Source organism: Chelonoidis abingdonii, chromosome 10 (assembly GCF_003597395.2).
Source record: "Chelonoidis abingdonii isolate Lonesome George chromosome 10, CheloAbing_2.0, whole genome shotgun sequence".
NCBI classification, from domain to species: Eukaryota; Metazoa; Chordata; order Testudines; family Testudinidae; genus Chelonoidis; species Chelonoidis abingdonii.
Window position 1 is genome coordinate 71,908,883 of NC_133778.1, and position 20,179 is coordinate 71,929,061.

The 20,179-nt window shown below is 44.7% G+C and overlaps 1 protein-coding gene and 1 non-coding gene across 4 annotated transcripts in view; one reads left to right on the forward strand and one right to left on the reverse strand.

The window, feature by feature from the left end:
- The window catches only part of CLASP1 (cytoplasmic linker associated protein 1), a 325,682-nt gene that overhangs the window by 102,881 nt on the left and 202,622 nt on the right, over positions 1-20,179 (forward strand). For all 3 annotated transcript variants that reach the window (XM_032763657.2, XM_075070303.1, XM_075070304.1), the window contains exons 3-6: positions 14,628-14,706; positions 16,475-16,578; positions 17,539-17,630; positions 17,737-17,812. In XM_032763657.2, coding sequence (XP_032619548.1) covers positions 14,628-14,706; positions 16,475-16,578; positions 17,539-17,630; positions 17,737-17,812 — 351 coding nt within the window. The remainder of the gene's footprint in view (positions 1-14,627; positions 14,707-16,474; positions 16,579-17,538; positions 17,631-17,736; positions 17,813-20,179) is intronic.
- Positions 13,049-13,175, reverse strand: LOC116815371 (U4atac minor spliceosomal RNA). Its single transcript, XR_004371472.1, has one exon. It is a non-coding gene; the product is annotated as a U4atac minor spliceosomal RNA (small nuclear RNA).

A 20,179-nucleotide genomic window follows, 5' to 3' on the forward strand; every position in this document is an offset into this window, starting at 1 on the left:
AGTTGCAGCGCTGTAAAGTGCCAGTGTAGCCAAGGCCTACAGACATATTGGAGCATGACTTCGTGAGTGAATTATCGAGAACTCGTGACGAGTGGGTATTCACCACAAAAGCTTATGCCAATGGTCTGTTAGTACTATCAGATGCCACAGGACCTCTGTCGCTTTTACAGATGCGACTAACTGCTCCGCTCTGATATAGTAATAATGAAAAACCCAGAGCTATGTGAAGAGTAACTTTCGTAGCTCTTTTAAGCCTAGTGCTTTCAGGCTGGTATAGGTGAGGTTTGCTTCACAGACGACAGCGGTGGCCAGCCCCTGACTATCCGAACCCTTGTTTCGCCCCGACAGTTTCCCAGGACTTCCTACCCTATCAACTGTCCTGTCCTGTCTCTTGATCTCCCCCCCCCCCACTGGGCCCTCGTCCCATCACCCTGCCTGATCTCGACCCTAGACTGTCCGCACCCATCCAACCCTCTCGTTCCTGCTGCCCCCCCCCCAGACCTTGCCTTCATTTCGTCTCGTTCCCTGCCCTCTGACTGCCCCAACCCCATCCACACTTCTGTCCCCGACCACTCTGTCAAACTCCCCTGCCCTCTATTCAACCCCCCTTCACCCTCTTACCACGCTGCCTGGAGCACCGGCGGCTGGCGGTGCTACAGCTGCGCCGCCCAGAGCACCTGGTCAGGCCGCAACTCTGCAGCTACGCTGCCGAGCAGCTGCGCTGTCCAGCTACCCAGAGCATTGCGCTGATGGCGCAGTGAGCTGAGGCTGCGGGGGAGGGGGAACAGCAGGGGAGGGGCCAAGAGCTAGTCTCCTAGGCCAGGAGCTCAGGGGCCGGGCAGGAGGGGCCTGTGGGCCGTATTTTGCCCACCTCTGTTATAGACCTTTATCATATCCCTGCTTCGTCATCTCTTTTGCAAGTTGAAAAGTCCCAGTCTTTTTATCTTTCCTCATATGGAAGCTGTTCCATATGCCCTTAATTCATATGCCCTTTTTGTTGCCCTTCTCTGTATCTTTGCCAATTCTAATATATTTTGTTTGAGATGGGGGCAACCAGGACTGTATGCAGTATTCAAAGTGTGGGCGTACCATGGATATATATCTTTTTAGTGGCATTATATTTTCTTTCTTATCTATCCCTCCCCTAATGACTTCGAACATCCTGTTCATTTTTTTGACTGCTGCTGCACACTGAGCAGATGTTTTCAGAGAACTATCCACAATGACTCCAAGATCTTTCTTGAGTGGTAACAGCTCATTTAGTCTCTGTCATTTTGTATGTTTAGTTGGGATTATTATTTTCCAGCGTGTATTGCTTTGCATTTATAAGCACTGAATTTCCCCTGCTGTTTGGTTGCCCTGTCACCCAGTTTTGTGAGATCCGTTTGTAACTCTTTGTGGTCTGCTTTGGACTTAACAAGATTGAGTCATTCTGTGTCATTTGCAAACTTTGCCACCTCACTGTTTACCCCCTTTTCCAGATGATTTATGAATATGTTGAAAAGCACAGGTCCCAGTACAGATCCGTGGGGGAACCAGCCATTTACTTCTATTCACTCTCTTACCATCTCATTTGAAAAATTCCCCCTCTGGCAGCACACCCCTGGCAGCATGCTGCGGTGCACATTCAATACTGCCTTAGTGCCTGATCCACAGCCCATTGAAGTAAATGCAAAGACTTTTCTATTGACTTCAGTGGGCTTTAGATCAGGCCCTTAAAGGGGAGGATCCAGCTATTGAATTGCCAGAACCGCATGTGAAGCCATTTAATTTTCTGTGGCACTTTTGTATTCAACAGCTCTGCTCCTCCTGTGTATTCAGACTTCTAGCTACTGACTTAGTAACCAAAATATGTTTACTGTTTGCTGTGTTTTGCTCCTGTTATCTCTGCAAGAGAGGGAGCTGGATTCTATTCCTTCTCCCCATTGGCTACGGAATTCTTTAACAAGGTGGGAGGGCCCCATTCTGCTGTGTGCTTCACAGACATCATGAAGATGACTAGGTAAAGAGCTGCAAATCTGGCTCTGCAGAGCTCCTTCAGTTCCAGGTTGCAGGAGATATGGAGGGGAAGTTGAAGATATTATGGCATTCCTAAATTCCACAATCCCCCTCCCCAAAACAAAACCCAAACCAACCCCACTCCAAAATAAAACCTCAGTTCGGTGTTAATCTTGCTGGTGCCCATGTGCATTTATATTTAGGAACATTAAACTTAAAACCCACAAAAACTGGACATTTGCAAGTGCGGAAGTGAGCAGGTAAGGCAAGATATATGAATATTCAAATACTCACAGGTCACGCAGTCGTTTTCTTACACATGTAAAGCCCTTTGAGATCCTTGGTGGAAAAACAAGTTGTTATCCACTAGGCCACAATCCGTGCTTGGTGTTTAGATGCTCACTTAATCTTGAAAGCATTTCTGTACATAGGGCCTGATTTTCAAAGTTGCTTTGCCCTCTCCACTCCCATTGATCTTAACAAAGAGAAGTGAGTGCTCTGCTCTTCTGAAAATCGGACCCTAAGGGTGCTCATCTTGCTTGGCTGATATGATTCTGATTATTATGATTATTCGCTTTTCTCTCTCATACATCCCAACACCAAAAGTCCCTTGGGACTAGTGGGAAAGCATCTCTATTAAACATCTATGACATCGTGAAAGGTGTGAAGTAAATGAATAGGGAAGTGTTATTTACTCCTTCACATACAACCATGTTGTTAACACTGAGTGACTAATCTAGTAATCTGTTTTATTGGTAAATTTCATTGCCTTCCCATAAAGAGCAAAACAGGACACTCCATTACCTTTTTCTCTCATTGTCAGCTTCTCCTTGCTTTTCCATAATACATGTTCAGTGGAGAAGCACGTGGCAATTACACTGTGGAAATTTGCAATGTTGGGTTGCTACGTGTCAGTGGGAAATCATTTTGGAGTTGGAAAAGCCACCGGAAGGCCATTATCATGGAAACATGCATGGCCGTTAATCATCTCCTGCTTCTCAGGACTGTGACTCTCAGCATTTGAGCAGGGCATGGTGGCGCGATGGACTTGCACCAACGGGGTTCCTGAACTGTGGTGGGCAATAGACAGTAAGCTTATCCCTATTGGCACCAGCCCACCTTGCCACAGAGCACGTCAACAGAAAGGGCCACTTTCCAGTGTTTATGCAAGCATTGGTGGATGACCGTTGATGCTTCACCAATATTGATGTGGGGTGGTCAAGAGAGGTGCATGACACACACGTCCTTAAGAATACAGGAGTGTTCAGAAAGCTGCAAGCAAGGATATTCTTTCCCGACTGGTGGATTACTGTTGGCAATGTTGAAATGCCAATAGCGATTCTGGGGGACCCAGCTTACCCTTTGCTCCCCTGGCTTATAAAGCCGGCCTCCTGGACGGCATCATGGAAAGATTCCGCTGTCAGCTCAGCAGGTGCGGAATAACTGTTGAATGTGCTTTTGTAGACTGAAGGGATTGGATCTCAGTGAGAAAAATATCCCAGTGGCCATAGCTTCCTGCTGTGTCCTGCATAATAACTATGAGGTGAAGGGGGTGGAGCAGCTGTCTGCTGAATTTGAGAAGCCAGGCACGAGGGCCATTAAAGAGCCCAATGTGAAGTTGTGGGGTTGAGGGATGCTTTGAAAGCACTTTACCATGGCTGACGGTTAGGTTCTGTGCCGCTATGTTCTCTGGGCTTGGAGCTTTGGGTGCTTCTATGAATTCGGGTAGTGCTTCCTGTACATTTATAAATGTTCAGTGGGCGTTTTCCTGAAGCTATGAATTACGTGGTGCTTGGTGTGCATTGACAAGGAGTGTTTGCATTGACTACTGCAGTGCATTCTGTAATATTTGTGGTGAACTAATAAAGATAATTTGATTCTCCAAAAACAGACCTTGGTTGAGCAGGGAGAAAACTGCAGAAAAATCAGTGTGCCAAAAAAACACAGGCAATGTTATACAAATTTATATAACTTAACAAGGTGAAAACTTAAAATTAGAAAGAAAGTAAACATATATGTCCATTTGAATGCACCCATTGCTCCTGGGGGAATTCTGCATCACAAAATTAAAAATCGTATGCCAAAAAATAAAATTCTGCACACTATTTTAAATTCTGCATATTTTATTTGTCAAAATAACACTATATAATCGTACTAGTAAGAATACAAAGACAAAAAAATTCCTCCAGGAGCAGAGTGTTAAAGAAACCCCTGTTTCTTTGCTCCCTCCCCCTCAGAGCCCAGCAGGTGAGTCAGACACCCACAACCCTAGTCCTCAAGAGTCCAGCCGCAGGCCTCCCCTGCTGCCCAGCCCAGACACCCACACCCTCTAACCCCCAGAACCTGTCCACGGCCCCCGCCCCCCTCCCAGCCTAGATGCTTGCACCCCCTAATCCCCAGAGCCCAGCTGCAGGACACCCCCAGCTCAGACACCTGCACCCCTTATCCCCCAGAGCCCAACTGCGCAGTGGTGCAGAATTCCCCCTGGAGTAGACCCATGTAGTCTGGTACACAGAGAACACAGCTGCGACTGGTGCCCAGAACCTGCCTGGACCTGTATACCACTAACCTATTTACTGCAAGGTGCCACCAAACTTGTTGCAGAGTGGTGTGGTACCCTGGAGGAGGAAGTAAGGAGGCCATCCCTAGGAGCCTTCACGAGAGGATTGCAGAGCACCCCCCGAAATGGCTCTTCAGATCAGCCCATCGGTCCCAATCGCTTGTTACAGAATCTGTTTCTGCACAGGGATGCCAAACACCACTCCCCCACTAACCTGGAGTGACAGTGTCCTGCAGGCATGGACAGGATAACTGGGTGTAACGCCGCACCCACTGTAACAAGGTGATCTAGGCAGGACTGGATTTATCATGAAACAAACTATGCAGTGGTATGCAGCCCCCAAAATGCAGGACAAATATCTGACAGCGTGCCCCTGAGTCCCGACCGGTGGCACGGCAGGGCTTAGACAGGCAGGCTGCCTGCATGCATGGCCGGTGGCCCCATGCCGCTCCCAGAAGTGGCCTTGGTGGGAGCAGAGTGGGTGGGAGACTCTCTCTCTTTCTGGTCCTTACATGCTTTTATTCCTATTTTACGGGTGGGAAGCTGAGGCCCAGAGAGACTAAATGACTTGGCTAAGGTCACCCAGGGAGTCTGTGGCAAAGCATGGACCTGAGCCCAGGAATTGACTCCCAAGTCCTAGGCTAGTGCCCTAAGAACTGGACCATCCTTCCTGGCTCCCAGAGGAAATCGGTTTATGTGCCAAAGCGTATATCTTAATTTCCCAGATTATCATCTTTGTTTTTTGCACAAACGTCCATGCTCATAAAACTATCCAGTCCTCCTAAAAGTCTAACCCCTGTATTTTTGCTGGATCTTCAATGGCAGTGAAGTCTGTAGGTTCACGCTCCGCTGCATTTCCTTGTGCTTTTCTCAACTTCCTGCCCTTTAATTCCAATGAGTCTCTTGCTCATGTATTGTGACAGCAGACTGCGCAGTTGTCACTGTGCTCATATGATACATTATGTCTGAGCCAGGTCTCCTTGTGCGCCTTATGGCAGTTCCCAGAATATAGTCCTGCAGGTGACTGACTCTCGCTACCCTTTTTATTCACATCGTCTTTCTGGGGTTTGCCTCAGCTCCCAGCAAATAATGTAAAGCTCTAGAATAAGTCTCGCTCCCACTGGATCGATAAATGAAAGGGGGAATTTTCCACATCAGCTTTTGATTTTTTTTTGAAAAGGGCTTGTGTGATTCATTGAAACGTGTTGATTTAGTCATCTCGTCACAGGGTCACACCACCTGTTCCTGGGGCTCCTACCTGACAAAATCATCGGCCTCAGTGCTTTGTCCCTTGGCACCATCGCACTGTTTGCCACATCAGTGTGACAGGCGGGGATAATTGGAGACTCTCCTACAGGTGGGATGTGGAGTGGTCCCATGAACTTCAGAGCGGAGGGACAGCCCCTAACTTGTAGGCTCCACTTCTCATTTGTATCAAAGCTGTGTTTGGCTTGAGAATGGCAAAGAAAACAGTGATCTTGGGGTGGGCGGGTGGTGAGTGCGTGGGGTGAGGGCGGGGAAGATAGAGAAATGAGCTGGTTGTTGGTCTCTCCTCCCTGTCTTTACCCCCAGAGCAGCTGTTGGGAATTGCTCCTGTGGTAGGCTGCCAGGATAGCGCTTGCTACAGGAAGCGAAACTGAGCAGTGGAATCACATCAACATCACTTCCTGTTAGTGCCATTGGCACTCTATAGTCCGTTGATCTTCCTTAAAGGGGAGGACCAGAGGTGTGATTCTCGTGCAGAAGTGAGAGGAATAAATGTGAGGGATGAGAAAGATGGAGAAGCAGGAAAAAAAAAATATGGTGAGAACAGGAAGGGAAGCTGCAAGTAGCAGGGACAGTTTGGGACCAAATCTGGGAACCCCCCCCACCCCCCCAAAGTCACTCTGCCCCACTATCCTTCTCCTTTGGCTGAAGGAGCAGCGCGGATGGGTCTTCAGGGAGCAACAGTCAGCCCCCATTAACTGGAGTAAGGTATGCTGCAATGCATGCTGGCCTTCGAGTTGGTTTCCGGAGAAGGTAAAAGGGGGCTGGTGTAGGGGGAGGAGAATTTGGGATCTTCATAGATGTTTGCCAGAAGAGGAAAGGTAGCTCGGACAAAACAAAATGGTGGAGTCTGGGAAATGGAGTACGTGAGGGAGAACGGTTAAAACACTGTTCAGTCCTGTCCAACCGGGCGCTGCCAGTCTGAATTGTTTAGTGTGCTAGGCTGATATCCTGCAGTACCAATGCTTCCCATAGTGTAGGCAGGATCCTAGACTTGTATGGTCTCCTAGGTCAGGATCTCAAACTGGTTTGGAAGCCCCTGGTCTCATGTGACTTTTCAGAGTGGTAGGCATACACTCATTCCTAGCGCTTGTCTACACGAACATTTACTTTGTGGCGAGCTGGGGTGTGACTCTGCCCTGCGCTAGCCTCCCACACGCTAAGGGTCCACGCAGATCCTGCTGATGCACACTAACAGTTTGGTGCTCTTTAATTGCCTCCTTAGTCCACTGCTCTGCAGACAACAAAGTGTCCTCCCAGCGTTCCATAGTGGAATTCCTTGCTCTGGATGGAATGACTCGAATGAGCTTAATTTTAGATAGGTGCAGAAAAGCAGCTGAAAAGTTTCTTTTTTTTGCACTTATCCAAATCCAGAGCAGATGGCTGGATCCTTGTCAGCTTCTTAGAACAGAAAAATGTATGCCTTGGCAGAGCATTCGAAGGGAAAAGCTGCCACAGCTGTAACCCTGTTGCTGCTGGTGAGAATGATCTCTGTTGAGTAACAAATCAGTAGATCAGCCGCTAAAATTGATGTTACTATTGTACAGTAACAACTGAAGGCAATTTCTGTACCATACTTGATGCTTAAGATAAAATGGAGAATGTCCAGTGCTTATAGAGAGACTGGGCATTTTCTGTCTGCTTTTCCTCACTCAGCCATTGATTTGATCTGTGACTTGGTCCAAGTAGTTTATGGCTTGTCTGCATTAGAACATTGTACTGCTTTAACTATACGGGTATAGGTAAAGCGATATGATCCTGCCAGTGTGGATGCAGTTATACTGGTATAAAGGTGCTTTATGCTGATGCAGCTATTCCCATAGAGGAAAGGGGACCACTATACTGGTATCAGTCACCTTTATACCAGTGAAACTGTGCCCACACTAGATCATTTTACTAGTAAAACTATAATGGGGAAAAATCTCACCCTTAACAAACAGTTATAGCAATACAAACACTGTGTGTAGACCAGGCCTCAGACTTAAGTTTTCAAGTGTCCTCTAATTTTGGGTGCCTTTAGATTTCTGGGTGCCCAGCGTACACCATTAAGGGATGCTCATTGGCTCTGAAAACTAGGCCAGAGATGCATCAAACTCAGAACGGGAGGCCTCTAAGTTAGTGAACATCTGAAGACGTAAAATGAGGATAATACTTCTTTCCTCAAAGGTTGAAGCTTACGGTTTGTGAACTGATGATGATGTCACCTAGTGCTCATGGAATACTTTTCATTTGTAGATCTCAAAGCACTTTCCAAAGAGGATCCCTGCTTTGCACTCCTATACTGCCGTCTATCAGAGAATACTAATTATTATTTTGTGTTTGTTAGTATCTTACTCACTTAGCCAGCTGAATTCTGGAAGGCACAAAACCATATCCTTTTCCTAATAATTCTTTGCTCTTGTATAGCACTTTGCACTTGCAGCTCTTGAAGCCTCCTATGTAAGAAGTTCAACATCATTATTTTACAGATAGGGAAACTGAGGCATGGAGCCTTCCCAGAGTCGCAAAGCAGGCTGGGGATAGAGTGAGGAACAGAACCTGACTCTGAATCCCCTACACTGTGCGGTTCCTCCCCCAGTTCTTTTTTCTCAAAGCAGGGCTCAGAGAGCACATTTAGGTGCATCTTCCTTTTAGTCATCCTGGAGCTTATCGACCGTTTCTGCTACGCCTGGTAAATGCTTGCAGTCATGCTGGAGTGATGGTAGCCTGTCTGTCATCTCCACTACACAGGGCTGCCTTCAGGCTTTTCAGCAACTCCCAAATATTAAAGGGCAGCCATTTTGTGAAGTCCTTTGAAGGCGTTTTTTGACAGCTTGTAAAAGCATGAGGTGTGACTTCCCTTTCAGCATTGGGAAGGGGGAATATTAAACTCTGGTAACTGACAGGAGCCTAAGACGCCAGGAGCAGACAGTGCTTTGAGAGTGAGCAGTTGGAGAGCAATGCAGGGGAGGAGAGAGTCCGCTGTCAGCAATAAGCTGCTTCAGCCGATACTGTGTTTAAAAAAAAAAAAAAGCCTCAGCAGATGGCAAGTGCATGAAATTCTGGTTGGCACAAATTGAGTATTGACACGTTTGTGGAATCCCAGCAGCCACCACACAAGCATCTGCCAAGCAAGCAAGATAAATGGATGGGTGTATGGGTCTATGGACCTCTGCACTAGCTCCTAATTGACTCTATTTGCCCTGAATCCAAGGCCCTTCAAAGCTCTTGATGGGTTGGATATGGATTGCTTCCCTCTCTCTGACTCTCTCAAGAGGATCAATACAGCTAACAGGCCCAAGAGCAAAAGCCAATGGCAATGTGTTTTTTGTGGAGGGCTGTGGAACTCCATGCCACTGGAGATCATGATAAGGTTAAGTCTTGCCACTTTCAGAGCAGCATGTCTCTTTGACCAGGCCTTCTTTCAGTAAAGAAGGCTAGTTCATTGCTGGGAGTCATTCCTTTACTCTTCAGTCCCCAGTGTAATTCTTCAGAAGTACTATGCAGAAAACTGTGCCTTCTCTACATCAACATTTGCTTGACTAATTCACATATGTGGTGCCTAGGTTCCACAGGGAGGAGGGATAGCTCAGTGGTTTGAGTATTGGCCTGTTATACCCAGGGTGGTGAGTTCAATCCTTGAGGTGGCCATTGGGGAAATGGAGGTAAAAATCTGTCTGGGGATTGGTCTTGCTTTGAGCAGGGAGTTGGACTAGATGACCTCCTGAGGTCTCTTCCAACCCTAATATTCTATGATTAGAAATTCATAACCAGATAGAAATAGTACAGGCAGGAAGATCATCTTGCCGCTCATTTCAATTGCCAAACCTTCCAGCGTCCCCATGTTCCAGGCTGCCTTCACATCAGTTTCTCAAATAAGACAGTGTTCAGTATTCTTTATTCATTCCTGGCTCAGACAAAGCTTGCAGTGATGTCACAGGTAAACTGGGGTAACCTACACCAATGCAAGTTGCATTGCACTAGAGTAAACTATGTATACATTAGGGGATTGTACTGGTGCAGCTCCACCAGTGGCTAAAATCCCATGACAGATGATGATGATATTAATAATACTTAGGTCTTATATAGCACTTTTCATCAATATATCGCAAAGGGCTTCATGAAGGAAGAAAGTATCATTAGTCCCATTTTACAGATGGGGAAACTGAGGCACAGAGTGGTGAAGTGTTGAGGCCTAAAGAAGGCTGGGTGGGACCTATAGTCAAGATCTTATCCATTGCAATCAGCATCTTCTCAGCCAGGGATGGCTTTCCAAATCCTTGATTGTGAGATCTTGAGCAGCTCCAGTGGGACGCCCTACCTGCAGCATGTAACATGCTGACTTTTCTGCCCTTGCAGCCTCTAGCAGCTTTGGGAGTTGGGTGAAAGATCAGATGTGGTAATCAAATCCTGATCTGCAGAGTGCCAAACAATAGCACTGGGTCATTGTCACTTCGGATTTTTAAATAGCACTGTAATTACAGTGGTGGTTTGGATCTAAGGCTAATTTTAAAGTATGATTAGAAATACAGACAAGTAAAAGTCTTAGCTTAGCTGCTCTTCCATTGTCTGATCCTAGGGACTAGGGGGGAGGTCAATTGTTGGTTTTATATTTGCACTGGATGAGTCCACTCTTGTTCCTCTCACTTTCCCAAGCATGTTGCAAGGCAATTCAAGTTGGATGAGATGGATGCCTTGCTCCCTTAGGAACATGACCTGCCATTGGAGCTGGAGTAGTGCTGAGCATTCTGCAGATAGTGGCACACAGCAAGCACCCTATTCCTTCTTAGCAAGAGATGCTGTCATGTAACGCATGTCCCAGATGTGAGTGACTGTGAATGTTATCTAGGGTCTAAATATCTTGTTGGGTTACTTAAACAAGAATATTCTACCACTTAGGCCTGGTCAGTATCTAAAATTTAGATTGACCTAGTTTCGTCACTCTGGGAAGTGAAGAATTCACACCACTGTGAAATGTTAAGCCCTGGTAAAGCACAGCTAGGTTGATGGATGAATCCTTCTATCAAGCTTGCTACTGTCTTTCAAGGCAGACGGATTAACTAGAGTGAGACCTCCTCCTTCTGTACCTGTAGCAAGGGTCTGTGCTGCAGCAGTGCCGTTTTAGCATCTGTGTGTAGACAAGCCCTCAGTTGATAAGACAGTTTCTGTATCACGCTGTTGTGCTTTGCTGCCAAGAGGAGCACAGAGTAACTGACAGACCATGTGGATAATGAACAGGAGTACTTGTGGCACCTTAGAGACTAACAGATTTATTTCAGCATAAGCTTTCGTGGGCTACAGCTCACTTCTTTGGATGCATAGAATGGATAATGGGAGGGCCTGATCCAACTCCCTTTGAAGTCAGTGGTCAAACTCCCAGTTATGTCAGTGGTACAGAGCCCAGTCCCTGGTGCGCAACTATGGATGTGAAAACGAGCCAATACAGGGGCAAATTCTTTGATGTAGAGGAAAGGACCAAATGAGGCAAAGATCCTTTACTTCCTAGAAAAAACAATGAGGAATCCTTGTGGCACTTTAGAGACTAACAAATTTATTTGGGCATAAGTTTTCGTGGGCTATAACCCACCATGCATCTGATGAACTGGGTTATAGCCCACGAAAACTTATGCCCAAATAAATTTGTTAGTCTCTAAGGTGCCACAAGGATTCCTCATTGTTTTTGCTGATACAGACTAACACGGCTAGCGCTCTGAAACTTTTTCTTCCTTGGTCCTCCTGCCAGCGTGTAGCACAGTATTTGACTATGTCCCTTTAACTGGTGGAAAAATACCTAACCATTTGGAGATGCTTTAGATCACTTAGAACACTGATGAGCTGGGTAGCTGGAAGTTACAAAAGATTATTTACTAATCTAGCAGCACATGCACTTTTTCCATTCCAACTCCCCAGAAATTGTTTTTTTAATCTCATTTCACATCAGTGTTTCAGTTTAAACTGGATATGCATCCTCATATTACTGAAAGGGCTACTCCAGTTTCTTTTACCTAATCATGGGTATCTCTAGGAGTAATCATACTCATTAAGAGCGTTTCATCACCGAATCTTTGTATACTAAGCAATTGCAACAACAGCATAAGCGTCAGTAGTTGCCAAAGAAAATGAAAAAAACACTGTATGAAGGATGGTGATTAAGTGATTAAATGTATGGAGGTTTTTATTAGCATGCACCATAGGATAATAGACTTTGCAATACAGTTAATTTTGCCTGAGAGCCCCAATGTGCAAATTTATATTTCTTATTGCTCATAGTTCTTTGCACGATAACTGTGCCTAGACCCATGTTTGGAATAAAATTAGAAACAGAGTGAAAAACACAGGCGGGTAGTTTTTCTGTATAGAAATTTGCCAAACACTAGCCTAGGAAGTGTATTTAAAAAACACACCCCAGCCACCTCACCTTGCTCTTTCATTCCCAAGTGGGTAGTAACACATGCTGATGTAATGATGACATGACTTCATTATCACAAGCACAACCATCTCTTCTCTTTGATCATCCTCCTAGTGCCTGTATTTTATGGGAAACTTTTTGACCTGTAGGTTGAGGAAGAGTTTCCATATTAAATTGGAATACTGTTCAGATTTAGTTAGTAAACTCTGTCACATTTTATAAGCAAATGTACCTGAGCTTTGTAATTGGCAACATGCTTAGGCTCCATAGTGCTGCGGGTATTTAAGGTATTGCCCTGGAATAGGAAATCTGCAGGGAAAGACTTGCAAAGAGAAATTTTAAGTAAGCTTTATAACAAATGTAAGTATAATTAAACATGCCTAACAATCATAACTCAACCTTGCAGAACTGTTGGTTGTTTTGCAGCACTGAATAGATAAATTGAGCCCTCTGTCTGTGGGGAACAGACAGCGTGTACGTTGTTTAGGAGGAGAGGAGCAATTATTGCTGATTTGCTAGGGGCTTATTTTCAGGCCCTAGTTAAAGGGAGTAAATGAAGTAGACGCACTTCAGTTTTGAGCTTAAAATGGTGAGTTTAGCAACGATCCTTGTGCCATCTAGTGGCTGTTTTAACTACTGTGTGAAGAGAAGCGGAGAGGTGTTTTCCCGATGCATGTTTCCACCGTCCGCTCCGTATTTTGTGGGGGGTGGGAACGGTAAATCTCGAGAGCATAATTCATACTGGATAAACGTAAAGGAAAAAATGCAAAAATAGACTAACCCTATTTAATATTAAACTGTTCTTACAACGAGTTATAAGGTTGCACCAATTATTGGGTTCCAAAAATTGCACCACATTAAAGCCGGAGCCTTAGCGGGCGCTTACGTGTTGTGTCGGTGTTAGCAGTACTGTTCTCACTATACGTTCATTGAACAGTAGCGCAACCCCAAGAGAAGGATGGTTAGGGAAAGTGTTTAATGGGAATGCAGGGAGGGACTCTGGAGGGCTAGTACGGTTGTGGCGACGGCGCATTTTGAGCCTGGCTTTGTCTCTTGTGTCTTCTCTCAGGGACGGAGCCCAGCACGCTACTGTGTCTCGGGCTTTCATTTTTATGTCAGTTGACGCCGTTTTAGTGCTTTTTTGGCCGACAGTCACGACTATACCCATAATGCAGTGCGCCATCTAGCGTGTATATTTGCATACGTTGCTGGCGAACCTTCCTCGAGTGGATGAACAGTCTCAGAGCAAAGTTTGTGCTGTTAAATGGAAAGGAAGAAGTGGTCAAATGCATCCTTCTTTGCATTTTCCTTTGGGCTGATTGATATTTATGCACACGTTGATGAAACTGAGGATAGTAATAATAAATAATCTAAAATTTGCACAGCTTTACTACATTTTTATGAAAGATCACCCACCCTTACCAGGATAATGTTAATAAAAATACACACACAAAATCAAACCAAACCACCAAACCTGAGTGCAGGTGAGGGAGGAGAGAGTATTTTGCCTGGCTAACTTTATATGCATAATGCAGTTTACGAAGTATTTTTTTAATAGTCTATTACCTACCGCTTATATATTACGCTTAAGAAAGAATACATAGAATTTAAGAATATTATTAATTATAATTAGCACTTCTGTAACTTTTAATTAATATTACATGGTATCATTGTGGATATTCTTAATTAGCATTTACTTAGCACTTTGCAAAATATGCAGTGCTTTCAAATAATAATACCATCCAATTCTTAAATAGAGCTTTTTTATCAGTAGATCTCAAAGTGCTTCACAATCTTTAAAGTTTGTAGTATCCCTTTAATAAATAATGATAATAATTTTAAATACATTAAAAAAAAATCATGATTGTAATCCTAGTAACACTGTTAACAAACACTTTCACTTTCAATAAAAAAATCTATTTACTTGTCCCTATTTATTGCTATTAGTTTAATTTTTTTCTAAACTTGGACAATAAGTACAATTAACCCAGTTGCATTTTACATTATTTAGTAATACATTGTAATTAATAGCAATTAATTACCAATATAAAAATAATATAATTAATAAATTGCAAATATATATAATACATAATTTAAGAACATGTCTGTGAAAGTGATTATGATGATTGTGTGGATTGCAATTTGTTTAAAAATCCATAATCCTTTCATTTCTCCTCTACAGTAGGCAAGTAATCTTCTTTATGGTCATATTCTATGCTGGGCGGTGGGCAGGTCCAAATGGCATACGTTGCAGTGGAACTCTTTATACAATGTGTGAAAGATTTGTTTCTCTTTTATAAACACATTTATTCCAGCGTTGCTTCTGCAGTGGGAAGCCCTTCAGTCTTGCCTATCCTGGTGTCTGCCTGACTGACTGCACGCTAACTTGCTGTCTTTGTTTTTGTGTGTTTGCAGGTGGTTCTGCTGGGGATGGACATCCTGTCTGCACTAGTGTCACGGTTACAGGATCGCTTTAAAGCTCAGATAGGCACAGGTAATGGATAAGGGATCATTCGCACACCTGAAATATATTTGGCCAAATTCTGCCCTCACTCACACCCGGACAGCCTCATTCATTTAAAGAAGGTTACTTGGCTGTAATGAAGAAGCAGAAATATAGTCCACTGTCACTAATCTGAACTATTTTGTTAACATTGCATATACCACAGAAGCTGCATCATCAGCACTGGTACTTCGCAGCTTCTGCCACTCAAATAGCACGAGTAAAAGTGACAGACTCTGGCCCTAAACAATTAGCCTCTGTGCTGAGTCCCCTTATTGCTGCGTATGCTCTCATCCTCTATGGAGCCAGCAGAGCCCCCCCAGTCATAGGAGCACAGCCTAAATTCCATGAAGGATTTGACATGAACCAGCTGAGTAGGAGAGGGCACTGTCTGGTTCAGCACAGATCTGTGTCTGGAGAATTTGCACAGTTGTCTGCAAAGCATGGGAGCCACTAGTGCATTCTCAGTGTCCTGTGGTTGTTGTGAACTTTTTTTTTTTTTAAATTTGGGAGGGATCTCTGGGTTCTCCCCCACTGCTCCCCTGAATAGTCTCATGTTCCCCATTCTCATTCTGGAGACCACTCTGCCTCTGCAGTACTTCCTGCCTTAGTTGCCAGCCTCTGCAACAAGGATGGTCCCATGCTACTACAGTAACTCCTCGCATAACGTGGTAATTGTGTTCCTGAAAAATGCAACTTTAAGTGAACCGATTTTAAGTGAATCCAATTTCCCCATAAGAATGAATGTAAATTAGGGGGGCGGTGTTTAGGTTCCAGAGAATTTTTTTCACCAGACAAAATATATATTATATAGATAAATACATAGTATACATTTTAAACAAACAATTTAATACTGTTCACAGCAATGATGATTGTGAAGCTTGATTGAGGTGGTGAAGTTAGAGGGTGGAAGAGGAAGGGATATTTCCCAGGAAATGCCTTGCTGCTAAATGGTGAACTAGCACTCGACTGAGCCCTCAAGCCCTCAAGCGTTAACACATTGTTGTTAATGTAGCTCTCACACAAGGCAGCAGGAACACAAGGGAGGGGAGACAGCATAACAGACAGAGACAGACACACACGTTGTGTGTGGGGGAGGGAGAGAGAGATACACACTGCCCCTTTTCCTAAGCTGACCCACTCTTAAATGTCGTATTTTTAAGTGGATCAGGAAGTTGAGACAGTGGCTGCTGGGCGGCTGCAGCACAGGGAACTTAGGGGAGTGGGGAGCTGATAGGGGGAGCTGATGGGGGGCTGTTGGTCCATCCTGGTTCCAAGCCTTCACCAGCTAGCTGCAACGGGCTGCTCTTCCTGCAAGCAGTGGACAGAGCAAACAGCCAAACGACATTAGAAGGGAGCATTGCACAACTTTAAACGAGCATGTTCCCTAATTGATCAGCAACGAAACGTTAACCGGGACGACTTTAAGTGAGGAATTACTGTATGTTGCTGCTTCGTTCTCTCTTAGCTGTCACAGAGTACCACTGTCATAATGATTACATCTTAATTAATGCAAAACTGTCAAGATCTCAGACATGACATCAATGGGAAAACTGACATGATCTCAGACATGACATCAATGGGAATTATGGGTTCTCAGCACCTGAGATCACAGACAAATGGGTGGGGATATACTTTACATTGTGGGTTAGTGATGTCCCAGAATTCTCTCTGCTTTGCTGAAGTGTGTGTGTGGGATTTTAACTGCCAAACTCTGTAGCTTTTTTTCTGATAGACTTTGGTGTTTTGTTTTTTCCAGTGTTGCCAAGTTTACTTGACAGGCTGGGAGATGCTAAAGACTCCGTGCGGGAGCAGGATCAGGCTCTGCTGCTAAAAATTATGGAACAAGCTACTAATCCTCAGGTATGGCAGTGACTCATTTGGAATACACTGCGTGTGTTCACAAAGAACCTATGTCGGAATCTGTATTTATGACCTGCCATAAAGTCACCTTTCCCCATGGATGCATGTTAACTGTCCTGTTGTCTCCATGTCCACAGGATAATCTCCCAAGGTGGTTATGAAGAATGGATCACATTCAGACCAGTTGCAGTTAGATCTGGGAGGGGTGGTTGATTAATCTTCTAAACCTTAGGTTCCAGTCACAGTGGAGTGAAATTGATTTATTCCTCTTCTGAGTTAGATCCACTGAGAGCCACATAATTTACTGGGTGTGGATCTTTCAGATTACTACTACATAATCCAGGACCTTTCTGTTCTTTGGGATTTTTGGAAATGAAAGGTGCTCTGTAAACATGCTCTCCAGCTCTACCGGCTTGTCCAGGAGAGCATCTGTTTCTGAGCCTTGCCACCCGTCTCTCCTAATTTCTGATTTGTCCCCAGATTTTAGGGCAGAAAGAGAGGCAGGGATGAACGCAGCATCCCTCACTGTTTAAATGCTCACTAGCTGATGCTTGTGCTTCTCTATCCCGCAGCCCAGAGCTCTATGGTACATGAAACAGGGGCACAGCTGGGAGATGGGTGTGTTTGAGCATTAGCCAGGGCCCCACTATAGGAGGGGCAGTCGCAGGTGTCACAGATGCTGTGCCTTGGAGGTTGGGGAGCATGTGCTGGTAAACCAGTGTTATGTTAGCTAGCAATGAGTTACTGAAAGGCTCAACAAAGAACAAAAGATTAGTCACCTCTGAGATTAATACAGTTGTCCTGGAGCTCCCACCCAGAAATTTTCCTAGTCTCTTGTGTGTGGGCACAGAGTTTATATTTAAACCCAAGGGATGATAAATTGTGCCAGGGCTGGAAAAGAAAACCCCACCCACTCTGTTTTTCTTCTTCTCTTTTCACCCTCTTTTCTGTCTTCTGCAGTACGTGTGGGATAGACTGTTGGGAGGATTCAAACACAAGAATTTCCGGACGAGAGAAGGGATTTGCCTCTGCCTTATTGCAACCCTCAATGTGTAAGTCAGGACCTGTCATAGACCCGCGTTACTTGATTCCAAGTGTTTTACATTTAAAAAACCAACCAGACAAAAATTCATACATATGCACTTTCCTTTCTCCTAGATCCGGAGCTCAGAGTTTAACACTGAGTAAGATTGTGCCACATATATGTAACTTACTTGGCGATCCAAACAGCCAGGTAAGTCTTTGGTGAAACTCGATGTTAAATTCCATATTTACTGGCAGGGAGAAGGGGTCTGATTGCCACTCAGAATAAGCAGGGCTCTAAATTTTGAATGGTACATTGACTATGTGTGCTTAGTGCTGGCTGTTGTAAAAGCCTATATGAAAAGCCTTGGTTTAGTTTTGCATACTGTGATTTTAGGGCATTCCTAGTTCTGTTCTCAGTGACTCTATGGTAAATTTGAAGTGATTTCGCTGGTGTTGCTCTGGGTTTATACTGGTGTCACCAAAATAATTAATAAGAGAGTCAAATCCTAAAAGACTGAAATCATGACAATAGTTAACTCCTTGTGCAGCAGTGTGAGTTGCATGGGATATTGGGGCTCTGGCCATCTGAGTAAATTCAAGGGAAGATATGAAAGAGATGCATTAATCCAGTCTGTCTTTGCTTAGTGCCATGTGCTCTATTGTGTTGTGTTATAAGAGCTGGTTTGGGGGGAAGCCGGTGTCCTAATCAGGGAATTGGCAGTGAGGTGCTGCTAGACTAGAGTTTTTATAAGGAAGTTCCTCAAAAATATCCTACCAAAATCTGTGATACATTTTGAATGCCCTGTGTAAAAATAGAGCTGTTCCCTCTGAACAAATCCATCATTCTAGTCCTCCTTTCGTTCTCCAGAGAATTCAACAAGTCTGTACGTGTATCCTCTCCCAACTCCATTAGAGTGATTTCCACTGCTGTAGTGCCACTCACCCTGAGAGGGATGAGGGCCCAGTTTCTCTAAGTGCTCTACTAAGGCCAGGAAGAGGCAAAGCCTGCCCTGAAGAGCTTACAATCCAATTGGAAACAAGACACGACAAGTGAAAGTAGGAAACAGGAAGGGAGAAGGTGGGGAAGGGAAGACAAGGAAAGGGCAGTGTGAGATAGTGTTGTTATATAGGGCAGTTCTTGGCAACTTCCTGGTTCCCAGTCATTGGAAATTGCCCTCTCTTGTTTGCATCACGCCACGAGTCTCACTCCCCCTTGCATCATGGATGCTCCTCTAGGTGTGCCCCTACCTGGCAGCTGTCTCTGGCTGTTGGTTGGGTGGGATGTGGTGTTGGGCTGGGTGGTCGGTTGGAGAATAGGTGCCTCGTGATTCTTGATTTGGGCAGGTCTGTCCTCCCCCCTCCTACCCCCGATTGCTGGGGCTCTCCCCTAACTGCTGTGAGGAGTTGGGTGGGAGAGAGCGTTCCCTTTGCTTGTATAAGGGGCTAAGAGGAAGAACTGGTTACCCCTGAGAGGTGGTAAAGGGAGGGGGAATGGGGAGCCAAACTCTCTTCCAGTACTGACTTTTCAAACCCTGGCAGGGGATGGACTGGCAGGCTCTCTGGCAGGGGAGAGAGATGGGCTCCAGGTCTCTCAATCAGTGCACGTGCCGTGATTGTTTGAACACGTCTTCTCGCTCTCTTCTGTGTGCGCTGCTAGAGCAGCCAGCAAGTGTTTGAGGGGAGCAACCTTCACACCCCTGCGCACTCCTGTTGGTGCCTAGTACATCTCACAATCTCGAATTCCCTTATTTTCCTTCAGAGTCTCCCCAAAGCAGTGCTTGCGGGGCAGAGAGGTGTAGCCTGGCCTGCCCAAACAAAAACAGAACCAACAACAAAACCCCACAATAGTCAAACATAAAACTACTGTGCCTGGGTATCTTTTTAAATCTTCGCAGTAGTGAAAAACACTAACCCATTTGGCTAAGATTGAGTGCATTGTCAGTTTAATGAATGATGCTTCCTCTGTTAGGGGCCACTAGATTCTGTCCTTCCTGGGGGGGAGGGGAGATGGGGTAGTGTGGGGGGAGAGGGATGGACCTTGTGATCTGATAACACATTTTTCTCTATCTCCAGTTGCTTATTTTCTTCCCTCTGAGAATTATTGTCGTAAAGCCGCATTAGCAGAATGTTGATCAACACTGTCCTCTGTTGGCTGAATGAGATATAGCAGAAACAGGGAAACAGGCAGGGTTTTTTGTTTTGCTTTGCTTCGCTTTGCTACAAAGATGCAAGTTGTATTGTTGAGGGTTTTGTTTTTATAAGGAGAGGATTTTTTTTAAACTAACATTGTTTTTGAGTGATCGTTTAGCAGTTTCCCTTATCCCAGTAAACTCTTGATATGACGGTTTAGTTATATACATTTAGACTATTCTGACTGAGGACAAGAGTCTAAAGGATTTTAACATAAAGAACTTAAAAGTGTTTAAAAAACTGTGTTATTATATATAAAGAAAAGCTGCTATTGATACAGCCAAGATTTATACTTGTGTTTGCCGCATGGTCACCCTATCTTGTATGCGATGAGTGTTTATTTAGGCCATGATCCTGCAGACATGTTCACATCCAAGTAACCTTA